This window comes from Gymnoscopelus microlampas (genome assembly GCF_963454915.1).
Source record: "Gymnoscopelus microlampas genome assembly, chromosome: 22".
Classification (NCBI taxonomy): Eukaryota; Metazoa; Chordata; class Actinopteri; order Myctophiformes; family Myctophidae; genus Gymnoscopelus; species Gymnoscopelus microlampas.
The window spans coordinates 18,260,796-18,273,594 of NC_139959.1; the positions used below are offsets into that span (position 1 = coordinate 18,260,796).

Sequence of the window (12,799 nt, forward strand, 5' to 3'; positions counted from 1 at the left end):
ACAAATATGACCCTCCTCACCCGGCTTCTGTCTCCCGAACACGGGCCAATTGTGTTTGTATAGACGCTCGACAAAGAGGATTCGGACAACCAGCCCTGGTGGTGATGCAGGCACTTTACCACTGTGTCACCCGAGCGCCCATCTTTCTTTCTAATAAAAACCCCTTTAATTTCAAATATATAGTTCATATTTATTAGTTTATTAAGCATTCCCAATTGCCACAACAAACCAAATGATGACTAATTAGCAATATAATAGTGCTAATTGCTAACACATTGTGCAGATATCCTTGTATATTCAATGCAGACTCTGAAGATTGCAGGTGGCACATGCCCACTGCACACACACTAATACACAAAAACAACATTCCATTTAATTGTTTTAATATTACTTGGCAACAACACACTAATTAGCAGTTTTATTATTGCTTGGCAACAACACACACCAAAACAACACGCTAATTAGCTGTTTTTGTATTATTTGTATTACAGGTACTGATATAGGCTTTGATTGAGAGAGGCAGTGTACACTGTCATTTTGTCAAAACACACACACACACACACACACACACACACACACACACACACACACACACACACACACACACTAATTTCCCTAACATTGGTAATAGTGTAGATTTGTATTGTTCCTGCACAAATAAATTATGTGAAATTGGCACATCATGTGCAATTATTTTTAATTAAAGCATTTTCTCTGTTTACTGCATAATTTCCTTCATTTATAAAACCTTTGCCACTTCAAGAAAATTACAATTCCCCCCCTAATTAAAACATTGTCAGAAGCTGCCAGTAAGTGCCCTTTGTGAATGCTGGTTTTAGATAGAAATGTACCACCTGGTAGACATTATAAGGCTGTGATCACATGGGGCGCTCCTTTGAGCGTGCCTGTGACTTTAAAAAAAGAACCAAGTGTTCACTTTATGTGATCACTTCCAAATGCTGTCACATATCATGCTGTCACACACAGGGCTGCCAAGTTTCAAGATAACTTAGGAGTGAGACTTTAGGGAGAGGATGCTTCTAGTCGGCGACCTTGGTTCGGCGTCAATCTTTTTTTTGGCTTTTTTAAACGTTGATTTAGAGGAATATCTCAATTTAAATTAACATTAAGACTGTTGTGATGTTCACCCCCATGCCAGCTGCTCTTCTTGCACTGTCGGCCTCCTTGTGCTCTCTCACTGCTTTACTCTAGTGCCTGAAATATTATCAATTGCTAGAAATATTATAATACACAGAGTCCAAGTCTACATTAGGAATAGTCTGTCGGACGTTATTCTGTCATTATTGAGGCAGCCTCTCCACCCAATTATTTTTGCAACTTAAAAAACAGTTTCCTGCTATTCTATATATAGTGTTGACCAGCACAAATAGAAATGAATACAATTGTAACAAAGAAAATGAATTTAGCCTATTTATAAAATGGCAATGCATTCAAAAAAGCCTTTTAAGAACATATAGCAGCCTCTTCCTTTAATGCATTTATTTTTCTTCCAGTCATGCTTACACATCAGCATGAATCAGCAACTCTTAACATAATGAAAAGCACCTTTGCTCAACACCATATTTCTTCTCAGTGATACTGTAACAAGATTAGAACCAGAACAATAATATCAAAACATAAAGTGTATGTCTTGTTTTGTTCAGAGCACAAGGTTCAAACTCTGAGATTATGGGCCTCCTTTAATTCAAGCAGTTTCAAGGTCTTGATCTTTTGTTTGTTTTAACTTATAGTGACTCGCCTCTTTCCATTTGATTAACTTCAATAACAATAACAATAGCTTCACCTTAGCATGTAAATAAGCAAGACTAAAAAGCGTCCCAATCCATTCATTGGGAAATCGACCAGGAGAGAAAGGGAAATAACTGTGTAAAAGGCAGCGGCAAACAGAATGGTGTTTTAAAAGGCCTATCTAAGAGTGGCAAGAGGTCTGCAATTTATCTATCTATGCAATTTCATTCTACAGTCATGCGCGAGAATGTCTGTTTGTACGTTTCCTTAGTGTTACCATGTCTGTTTGTCACTTTCCTTAGTGTTGCCAGATTGCGCGCGAGCAACAAGCAACCAGCTTCATGCAAAAACATGAAATCAGCGGACTTCGCCCGCTCGCTCCACACACACACATTCTTCCACTATGATCCTCACCCAGCCAGCAACAACAACAAAACAATATTATGGCCTACCTTTCTTTGAGGTAAACTGTGAAGAATAATATTGCAGGACTTCCGGTTTAGCGAGTAATGGAGTAGGACGCAGCTCGCAGGAGTCGCGGCCTACTGCGCCAGCAGAAGCCTCGGATCATGGTAGTGGCCCCTCTCCCCCAATCAACGTGCTTTCAGCACGAACGACAAATCTACCGGATGTACCATCTCAGAGTGTTATGTAACACGGAATGAATAGCTTAGCACTTCCGGTGGTTCCTTTACAATAAAGGTTGCAACAAATACACACAATATGCAATGAAATAATAATATGTGTTTCTTAAACTGTAAATTAATACATTCCTTTTTTAACTGTTTTAACTACTACTGAAATTACATTTATATGAAATAAATCACAACACCCCCCTATAATATTAAAAAAACAGCCGAAGGAGCCCGCCATGTTCCACAGGGGTCCGCGGACCCCCAGGGGGTCCGGGGACCCCCAGGAAAAAAAAATACATATTTAGAAAAAAAAAAAAATCTTTTTTACTTTGCAATGAATTAATAATATGTGTTTCTTAAACTGTAAATTAATACATTCCTTTTTTAACTGTTTTAACTACTACTGAAATTACATTGATATGAAATAAATCACAACACCCCTCTATAATATTAAAAAAACAGCCGAAGGGGTCTGCCATGTTCCACAGGGGTCCGGGGACCCCCTGGGAAAAAAAATATGTTTTTTAGAAAAAAAAAAAAAAAAAAAACTTTTGGAAATTTTTGTCCCACGCTTTTGGTACCCCAAAATAAGCAAAATAACCTAGAGCCCCGTGCGTGGCTAGGGGCCCTGCCGCCCTACGGGTGGCCGGACCTCTAGTATAATACAAATATAAATATAATATTTACGTCGCTTCATTGCCTTGATATCATATAACCGCGCAGCGCACTAGTGTGTAACTGTGTATGTTGTCATCAGGGGCGCTGGTATGGAAAATGACATAGGGGGACACCAAAGGGGACGCAGCGTGCCTTCTTTTTTATCCATCCCAAATGTCCGCTGTAACCAAATGGACTGCCCCCACCTCACGGCGAGCACCGCGGTTGAAAGCACGCCTGCCCTCGAACTACGGCATTAACGGCAAGCAGCAAGTTATGGAAATATTTTAAAGAAGTGAGAGGGGAAAATTACTAAATGAGCGTGTAAAATGGCGCGTGTGGCTTGAGAAGAGGTTAAATTGCGTGACTCTCTCTCTCAAAGGGTGAAACTTGACAGCCCTGCACACATCAGGCGGTCACACATGACTTCTCAAGTCGAGGTGTTTGTGATTCTTCTTTAGAAATGGAAGTGGAAGTGTGTATGAGTTGTTTGTGATTCTTTGTGGTTCTTTTCTGTTCTTTTCTTTAGCTCCTCTCTCTTTGCTCCTGACTTGACTTGTTTTAGCCACTGTTGCCAGATTTTGTGAGAGAAATAAGCAGCCAGGCCTATGAAAACAAGCCCAAAAGAAGTGACTGGCTAAACAAGCTCTTTAAACCTATATAGGCTACATTTGAAAATAGCCGATCTACAAGCTCGCTATTTTCAAAAAGATCTTGACATTCAAATGTTTGAGAACTGGTTTAAACATATTTAAGAAATGTGAAAGCAAATAGCTACACTTTAAATACAAGCCCCAAAAAACGCAATCCACAACTACAAACATTTACAAGCAACTTTACAGAAAAACAAGCCCAAAGTCGCTTATAATAAGCAGACATGGCAACACTGATTTTAGCTCTCTTCTCTTCTCTTCTCTTCTCTTCTCTTCTCTTCTCTTCTCTTCTCTTCTCTTCTCTTCGCCTCCCCTCATCTCCTGTCCTCCCATGCTTATAGAAGCAGAACCTGAAGTCAATTTTACAGGGAGTGTTTTTTTACTCCAGACGATGAGCTTAGAGAAATTAGTGACTGACAAGAGGATTTTTACGCACGCACGCACGCACGCATGTACATACGTACGAACGGATGGACGGACTACAGAAAGGAGGTGAAGCAGCTGGCAGTTTGGTGCAAAACGCACAATCTCGCCCCTCAACACAGAAAAAAAAAAAAGAAATGATTGTCGACTTCAGGACGAGGATCAGGCCACAACACCATCCAATGACCATCGATGGCTCAGCTGTGGAGAAGGTAACAAGTACAACATTCCTGGAGTACTTCTGACAGACAACCTGGACCCGAGCAGCAAGACCACTGCCATCACAAAGTCAAAGCCAACAGCGCTCCGTCAGCTGAAGACAGTTGAACCTTCCCATTCCAGCCCTGACCATGTTCTACAGAGGTGCCATCGAGAGCCTTCTCACCTACCGTTTCACCTCCTGGTACGGTAACGGCACAGCTGAGGAGAGAAAACAACTGAACAGGACCGTGAGAACAGCCAAAAAGATTATTGGTACCTCGCTGCCATCCCTGGCAGACTATACCAACAACGATGCATGAGGAGAGCGACTAACATCATCAAGGACACCACCCACCCCTCTCACAGTCTGATCTCCCTTCTGCCGTCTGGGAAACCATACAGGAGCATCAGTGCCAGGACGGAAAGGATGCGGAACAGTTTCTTTCACCAGGCAATCAGTCTTTTGAACTCCAATCTCCCTAGTATGTGAACTTGGGGAGGTATGCGTTCCTATTCCGTAGATGAACTCTATGGATGAAATTCATTCAGTTTTGATATTGTTTAAATCTGGGTATGCTTATTTTATGACATGAATTCTTCTAGTTTTTAGGATTTTTTTTTTTTTTCAGATCGATAGAGTATTCGTACACACACACACACACACACACACACACACACACACACACACACACACACACACACACACACACACACACACACACACACACACACACACACACGTATCCATCATTTGTACCTCCTCCTCTCATCCACACATGATAATATCCATTCTCCTCTTCATCTGCCAACCTGTCAGGAAGGCAGCTCTGCAACCTGATCCTCAAAGAACTGTCTGCAAGCTGTCGTCTGCACTCTTTATCACCCCCCTCTCTCTCTCTCTCTCACGCTCACTCTCGCTCTCTCTCTCTCGCTCTCTCTCTCTCGCTCTCTCTGTCACTATACTAGTACTACTCTCTCTCTCACATCTCTTCTCTCTCTCGCTATCTCTCACTTCTATTTTCTCTCTCTCTCTGTTGGTTAGACAGCAGACAGATGTAAAGGAGAGGGGACAGATGGTGAGCATGACAGGAGGGGGAAAAAAGTCTTGAGAAAAAGTAAATATTTGGATTCAGGTCCTGGATCCAAATATTTACTTTTTCTCAATTGTGTGCAAGCATGCATGTGAACCTGCAGACATGCCACGCATACACACGCACGGGCACAGGCACAACACTTTGTTGCTTCCGTGTTATGCCCTATATGGGTAAAAGATATTGAGAAAGTATAGTGAACCTAATCTCTCAAAAACAGATTCAGAGCTGCGCTACTGAATCTGTCGGGAGCCCCGTTCAGAACTTGTGCACGTTAGCTTACAAGTGGGCGCGTCTTCAGATCAGGAAACAGGCCACGCTTTACCCAATCAAATGTAGTGGGCCGGATTTACATCTGTGCGCTCGCTTCCCACTGGAAACAAACCGACACTCATTTAACAATAGCGTCCTCGGAGCCGACAAAACCACGGAAAGTTAGTAACATTTTAACTTCCTCTTTATAGAAACAAGTGGGCTCATAACCAAAACGATCCATGTTCTTTGGGAGAAATGGTGTTAGGGTTCCGTGGAGAAATATTCCGCGGTGGAACAGTGAAGCGGCCGTCGCCTGGTGGTCAATCTGAGAATGCAATACTTCCCCATTTAAAATGCTACTATACCGTTTGTGCGCCTGCTCATAACTCGATGGCCATGCCTATTTGAACCAATATTGCATAGACCCAATGGACCCAATATTATACTTCCGGTTGCTTCAAACGCCACTGAGCAGCTTTCATCGAAATTAATAACTGGGGACGGGGCAGTCCGCCCTCTAGATATATTATAACTCTATGGGGTGAACCCATGGCCAAAATAGCAAACAAGCCATCAGTGTTTGACTGTCCATTCACCCCTACAGTTGTCCATGCTAGGGGTATGTATATGTGCTACTGCATAATAAAACAGAAAGGCTATTGGAAAAAACAGTATTAGGAGGCTATAAGGCTACACCAACCTTGACAGTCATGGCTTCCTGCAAACTTATACCTAAACAAAACAAAAAAAATACAGACAGGCAAAAAGGTCTGTTTTGCCAGTTTCTAACACACACAAATTTAACAAGCGAATGGCAACATTTGGAGGACGGGGAGGAATTGAGACAGCGCTGTCAAACAAATTGACCCTCGAAAGCTGTCACTGAGAATCTGTGTTGGAAACTACATCTGTCAATTACCCACAGGAGCTGGAGGTCAGCCAATCCACGCTGGGAACCGGCACCTGTCAAGAGACGGAGACATCCTCGCAAAATAAGAGGATAGACAAATACGCAGTGGTGAAAGAAGTACTCACATATTTTACTGAAGTAAAAGTAGCAATACCACAATATAAAAATACTCTGTTACAAGTAAAACACCTGTGCTCAAAATGTTACTTGAGTAAAAGAACAAAAGTAAAAATATACTTAGTATCAAAAGTAAAAGTACTAAAATGTTTGAAAATAGCAGATCTACAAGCTCACAACGCTTCGCGATTGGGAGTGTTATGAGCTTGTAGATCGGCCTATGTATAAAATAGGGCTGAAGTGGTTAATGTATGTTTTACAATATAATTTATTTCTGCAAAGTAACTAGTAATGTTTTTCACTCCACTTTTACACAAATATTTTTTTTTTGTAATTCAAATGTTTATTTGTTTTTCAATATGGTACAATATGTAACTTCAGTGGTACAAAACAGCATACAGCATAAAACAACAATAGAACAGCCATTCCAAGAAATAAAAAACAAAATACAAAATAAATGCTGTCTAGCAATCCCAATTTCAGAGAAGGTTCATATATGTCCAAAATCTGTCCCATGTGTCCTTCATCTTTCCTTCTCCATTCACTCTACCCAACATATATTCATATGATGTAATTTTAATCATTTCGTCATTCCATTCTTTAAGCTCAGGTGTTCTAGGGGTCTTCCAATTCCGCAGCAGGATTCTGGCAGCTGTAACAAGTCCAACTTTTACAATGGTGAATTTGTTGTTATTTAGGAACCGCTGCCCTATCACCTAATAGACAGAGCCGCGGTTGTGGGGGTAGAGTGAATTCCACCCATTTCTCCAAATATTCTAGAACTTTACACCAGAATGGATATACTAAGCGACAATCCCATATCATATGCATATATGTGCCAACCTCTTCATTACATTTCCAACATGTATTGTTATCTGCTATTCCCATTTTAATTAATCTAGTCGGTGTAAAATAATATCTATGAATTATTTTATACTGAATAAATTTCCCTCTTGCCTCTCTGATCCCACTTCCTACATTTGCTATAATCCTCTTCCAATGATCATCTTCAATATCAATACCCAAATCCCTCTGCCAAATCAGTTTGAGACCGTCACATGTACCACCCAGCAGTTGTTTTGACATTTTATAAAAAACAGATGCAGTATGACATTCATGTGGCAATTCTAAATATCTAGCAAATGTATTTTCCCCAGCATCGAATGTACTACCGAGACAGTGTCTCATTTGTAAATATTTCCAGAATGTACCATCATTTCCAAGGTCATATTTCTCTTTTAAATTTGCATAAGTTATAAAATCCCCATCCTCAAATAAATCACCAATAGTATTAACCCCTGCAGTCTGCCATTTCTTCCAATGTATCTTTGTCTTCCCAATACATACACAAATATTGAGTAAGAGTACAATATTTGCCTCTGAGATGTAGTGGAGTAGAAGTAAAATGTAAAATACTCCAGTAAAGTAAAAAAAAACTCAAAATTGTACTTAAGTAAATGTACTTTACACCACTGCAAATACGCACGCACGCACGCGCGCGCACACACACACACACACACACACACACACACACACACACACACACACACACACACACACACACACACACACACACACACACACACACACACACACACACACACACACACACACACACACACACACACACTATCAATCAACGCAAATACGGCTGGCTGTAACACCTCAGTGATAAGTCTTTTTTTGCTGCCTGGACCTTGAAGGTGATAGTGCTGTCAGATTGTGACAGGCTATAACATACATATGATGATGATGATGTCATTGAGATACTGTCTTTTATGAGTGACACACCTGTGTGTTTATGACACAGATGGAATCCTAAGACCACTTTGTCCCCCTGGGATATTTTGCCAGTTATAAAAAGACACGTCCTCGCTCACAGCTCAGCTCCATGAGCTTTGTCCTCAGCGCAGACATTCAAGCCTGATATTATGTACTTGGCAAACTAACTCCAACAGTTAGTTCGGTAATGAGGAGAGAGCAACTCTTCTTTAGGTTTCTTTCACAGTTGTCCTTCGTTCACCCATCCTCTCAGCCATTCACCATAACGTTGCTGTCGGGCAGAAACCTCGTATCCATATTTTAGCTTACGCGCACACACACACACACACACACACACACACACACACACACACACACACACACACACACACACACACACACACACACACACACACACACACACACACACACACACACACACACACCTCTTTGTCCTATAGCCTTGTCCCTGTTGCAGTCAGGGTACAGTGTTGTCTCTGGAGGGTCCATTGACTTCTGTATCGCATAAAGGGCAGAGTTCCAGCTATAAAGTCTTCCTATGAAGGCTAATGGGCCTTGAGGAAGAGCAGTAAAAAGCAAAGGGCTGAGGAAGGTTCATGGTTGTGTAGTGACGATATAACCAAGGACCAAAGCTGTTGCCCAGCAACCATTATGATGTTAATGTGTGCTCTTTTCTCTCTGGTGTTTTTTCTTTTAATCTTTTTGTCTTTTATAGCTTTCAGCACATCAAAGGAATGTGTCTTTCATTGTGTTGTTGTCTTTTGTTCACACTGACTAGTTCCTATATCATGTCTTTCATTGTCTTACTGTCTTTTGTCTATGCTGTCTGTCTAGTGTTCCTAATACACTGTCTTTTGTCTATGCTGTCTGTCTAGTGTTCCTAATACACTGTCTTTTGTCTATACTGTCTGTCTAGTGTTCCTAAATACACTGTCTTTTGTCTACGCTGTCTATTTCAATCTGTGCTCTGTGCTTCTGATACTCCTGACTTATATGTCTCTCTTGTCTCTTTGTGTTGATTAATTCAGTTCAACCGTCAGGCTTTACTTTCAATCAGATAAACCCCAAACGGTTTCCTCTCTCTTTTCTTCCTGTCCTTTCAGGTTACTTCCTGCAGACGTTGTTCCCTCCATCTCAACGGTCCTTCCAAGGCTGCATGCAAGCAATCCTATTGGACGATCAGCCTGCTGACCTGCATGCAGTGGAGAGAGGCATTGTGGGAGCTTTTGAGAACGTCAGCCTGGACATGTGTGCTATTATAGACAGGTGAGAGAGAGAGAGATAACTCACACAATGCAAACACCTACTTACCTGTTCGCATGTGTGCATGTTCGCATGCACGCACGCACGCACGCACAAACGCACGCACACACGCACGCACGCACCCAGAAAGCAGCGCCCGTTGCGTGGTTCATGTAAACTCGAGATAGTGACAAATGCTCATAGACTCCAGTGCATTCCGTTAACTTCTGCTTCAGGGCTTTGTCACTATTCGTCAATAGGCTATGTAGAAGACTGGCCTGCTGAAGTGAACGGAGGTGACGCATGGCTCTGGGTAGGTGTTAAGTGTCTTACTCAAGTACACTTCAACATGAAGCCAGGAGGAGCTGGAGAACGGACTGGAATCCTTCCGGTTCCAAGTCTTCCAAGACACTCTGAGCCACCGCAGCCCCTAAAATCATTTAAAAACGTTGGAATTGCATACTCGTCTAATGTTTTTTGTCAAATGTGTTTAACTAATATGTTTGAGATCACTGGGGGGGGATTCAATATTTAAACACAATTTACATTTTTGCATCCCGGCCAACAGCAGCAAACAGTTTCCGGCGAAGGTGATTTGCTCTGCTTATGTTTTGAACATAACACGTGTTCAGGGCTATTATATAGTATTCAGGTTTACTGTGCGTTCAGAGAGTTTTAGCTGCAGGTGCACAGGTGTTCAGTTGGCCTGCCCCACCTGAAGTGTGTGTGTGTGTGTGTGTGTGTGTGTGTGTGTGTGTGTGTGTGTGTGTGTGTGTGTGTGTGTGTGTGTGTGTGTGTGTGTGTGTGTGTGTGTGTGTGTGTGTGTGTGTGTGTGCGTGCACACGCGCACGCGCGCGTGTTAAATTTGAACGCAAATCAAGATGTTACATGTGTGTTGTCTTCCAGGTGTTTGTTCAACCACTGTGAACATGGAGGTCACTGTAAGCAGACCTGGGACAGCTTCAGTTGTACCTGCGACAGGACAGGATACACAGGAGCCACCTGCCACACCTGTAAGTATGTGTGTATCTATATGTGTTCGTTTGTGGTTTAATTTTGTACTGTATTTGACTGAGTTAATGTGTGTATTTGATTGTGTTGTGTGTATTTTCTTGTGTCCCTGTGTAATTGTTTGAGCTTTTGTCTATATATCATTGCAGTATGTGTATTTGTTTATGTTGTGTGTGTTTGTTCCTGTGTATATTTGTGTTCCTGTGTGTATTTGATTTGTTGTGTTTGATTGTTTGTCATTCTCCTGTGAATGAACAGTTGAATTGTTCCGTTCTGAGCTCTTTAATTGTAGTGTGACAGAGGACCTGCATCCTCTGGAGTTGTGGGAGGTCTCGTGGGAGTGTACAGAATTGCAATTCCACAACATTACCCTGCTAGCTAGTATCTCAGTAAGGAACAGAATGGATATGAGAGAGAGAGAGAGAGAGAGAGAGAGAGAGAGAGAGAGAGAGAGAGAGAGAGAGAGAGAGAGAGAGAGAGAGAGAGAGAGAGAGAGAGAGAGAGAGAGAGAGAGAGAGAGAGAGAGAGAGAGAGAGAGAGAGAGAGAGAGAGAGAGAGAGAGAGAGAGAGAGAGAGAGAGAGAGAGAGAGAGAGAGAGAGAGAGAGAGAGAGATTTCTTAAGACCACTTTATTAAAATCTTTTTTCCATGCAAGAAAAACATGATTATCAAACAATTCTATCAGACCCATATGATTAGACCTGTCAAAGCACAGAAGCAATATAGAAATAAACAGCAAAAACACCCAACATTTTTTTTTTTTTACCAAAAGCTTTCTTCACCATTGTGTTCAAAAAGGTGTCTACTAACACCTCTCAATTACTTTACTTCCAATCAAACCCAACTACTCTGGGAAACTCTGTGTCATCACTCTGTGGGAGCTAATCAAAGTTGAGAAGACCTGGTGAGAAAAACTGACCTTGTCAACAAACCAAACAAAACTCATTGGTGTGAGGGAAAAGAAACAGATCATCAGTGGTGCATGCACACTTTTTAAAATTCTTGATTTTACATTAAAAAAAAGCAAAATGTTGCATGATATATGCAAATTATACTAATGAGGAAAGCTTGCATGACTGCACCATGGTAATAGACAAATATCAGGACAGCACAAATATGGGCATAGACTCTTAGATCGCCTTTCTAGTAACCCCAAGAGTCAAAATATATCACTCAACAAAAATGAACGAGTAAACATTATCGCCACCACAATTTGATGAATAGGTCCCCTGAAAGTAGACGTGGCCAATTACATGTCCAGGGAGTCATTGTTACTAAAACCGATGGTTGGAATGGATTCAGCACCCCCACAAACCCCTGGGTAGACATCCCACAAGCTCACATTGGCCAATATTTCTTTTTTCTTAGATTTTCCACACCATGCCTTATCAACTTATCAGCAGGGAACCCTGGTAAGGCTGCAGCCATCCCCTTACTAAGTGCATGCACTACTGATTATCCGTTTCTGGTTCCCCACACCATTGATGAAGTATGGTAGGTAGGTAGGTAGGTAGGTGTCCTTGAATAGCTGATGGTACCATTGGATTGCACAAGCTCATATTGGCCAATTTATATTTTCCCAGTTTTTCACACCAGGTCTTCTCAACTTTGATTGGCTCCCACAGAGTTAACCCAGAGTAGTTGGTTTGGAAGTAATTGAGAGGTGTTAGCAGACACCTTCATGAACACAGTGGTGAAGAAAGATTTTGTAAGCAATTATTTTGCAGATGGCAAAAAATATATCAATAATTAGCATTATTATTGCCATAATAATTATTGTTAAAATGTGATTATATTGTAATGGCAGCACTCATTTGCACACCAGCAGGCCACAGTGGCAGGCTGCGCCTTGGCAGAAACTGACGAGCAATCTCGTCGTTGGCAGGCACAGAGTTAAGCGCAATATTGGCTGATTTATAGTGAAAAAAGAGTATTCGATAATCATCATCATACTGTAGGCATCCGTCCGTCAGTGATGACGATGGATTGTGCCTGAGGAGTCAGTTTTTCTTGCAGCGGCGACTGTGGCTGTACAGCCCCACTCTGGAGTGGCAGTCTCTGGTGCAGTTGGCGC

General features: G+C 41.7%; 1 protein-coding gene across 1 annotated transcript in view; it reads left to right on the forward strand.

Moving 5' to 3' along the window:
- The window catches only part of LOC311038540 (contactin-associated protein-like 2), a gene marked incomplete at its 5' end in the record, with an annotated part of 239,631 nt that overhangs the window by 130,627 nt on the left and 96,205 nt on the right, over nucleotides 1-12,799 (forward strand). Inside the window, 2 exons of the mRNA XM_084048113.1 lie at nucleotides 9,577-9,739; nucleotides 10,622-10,728. Coding sequence (XP_083904239.1) covers nucleotides 9,577-9,739; nucleotides 10,622-10,728 — 270 coding nt within the window. The remainder of the gene's footprint in view (nucleotides 1-9,576; nucleotides 9,740-10,621; nucleotides 10,729-12,799) is intronic.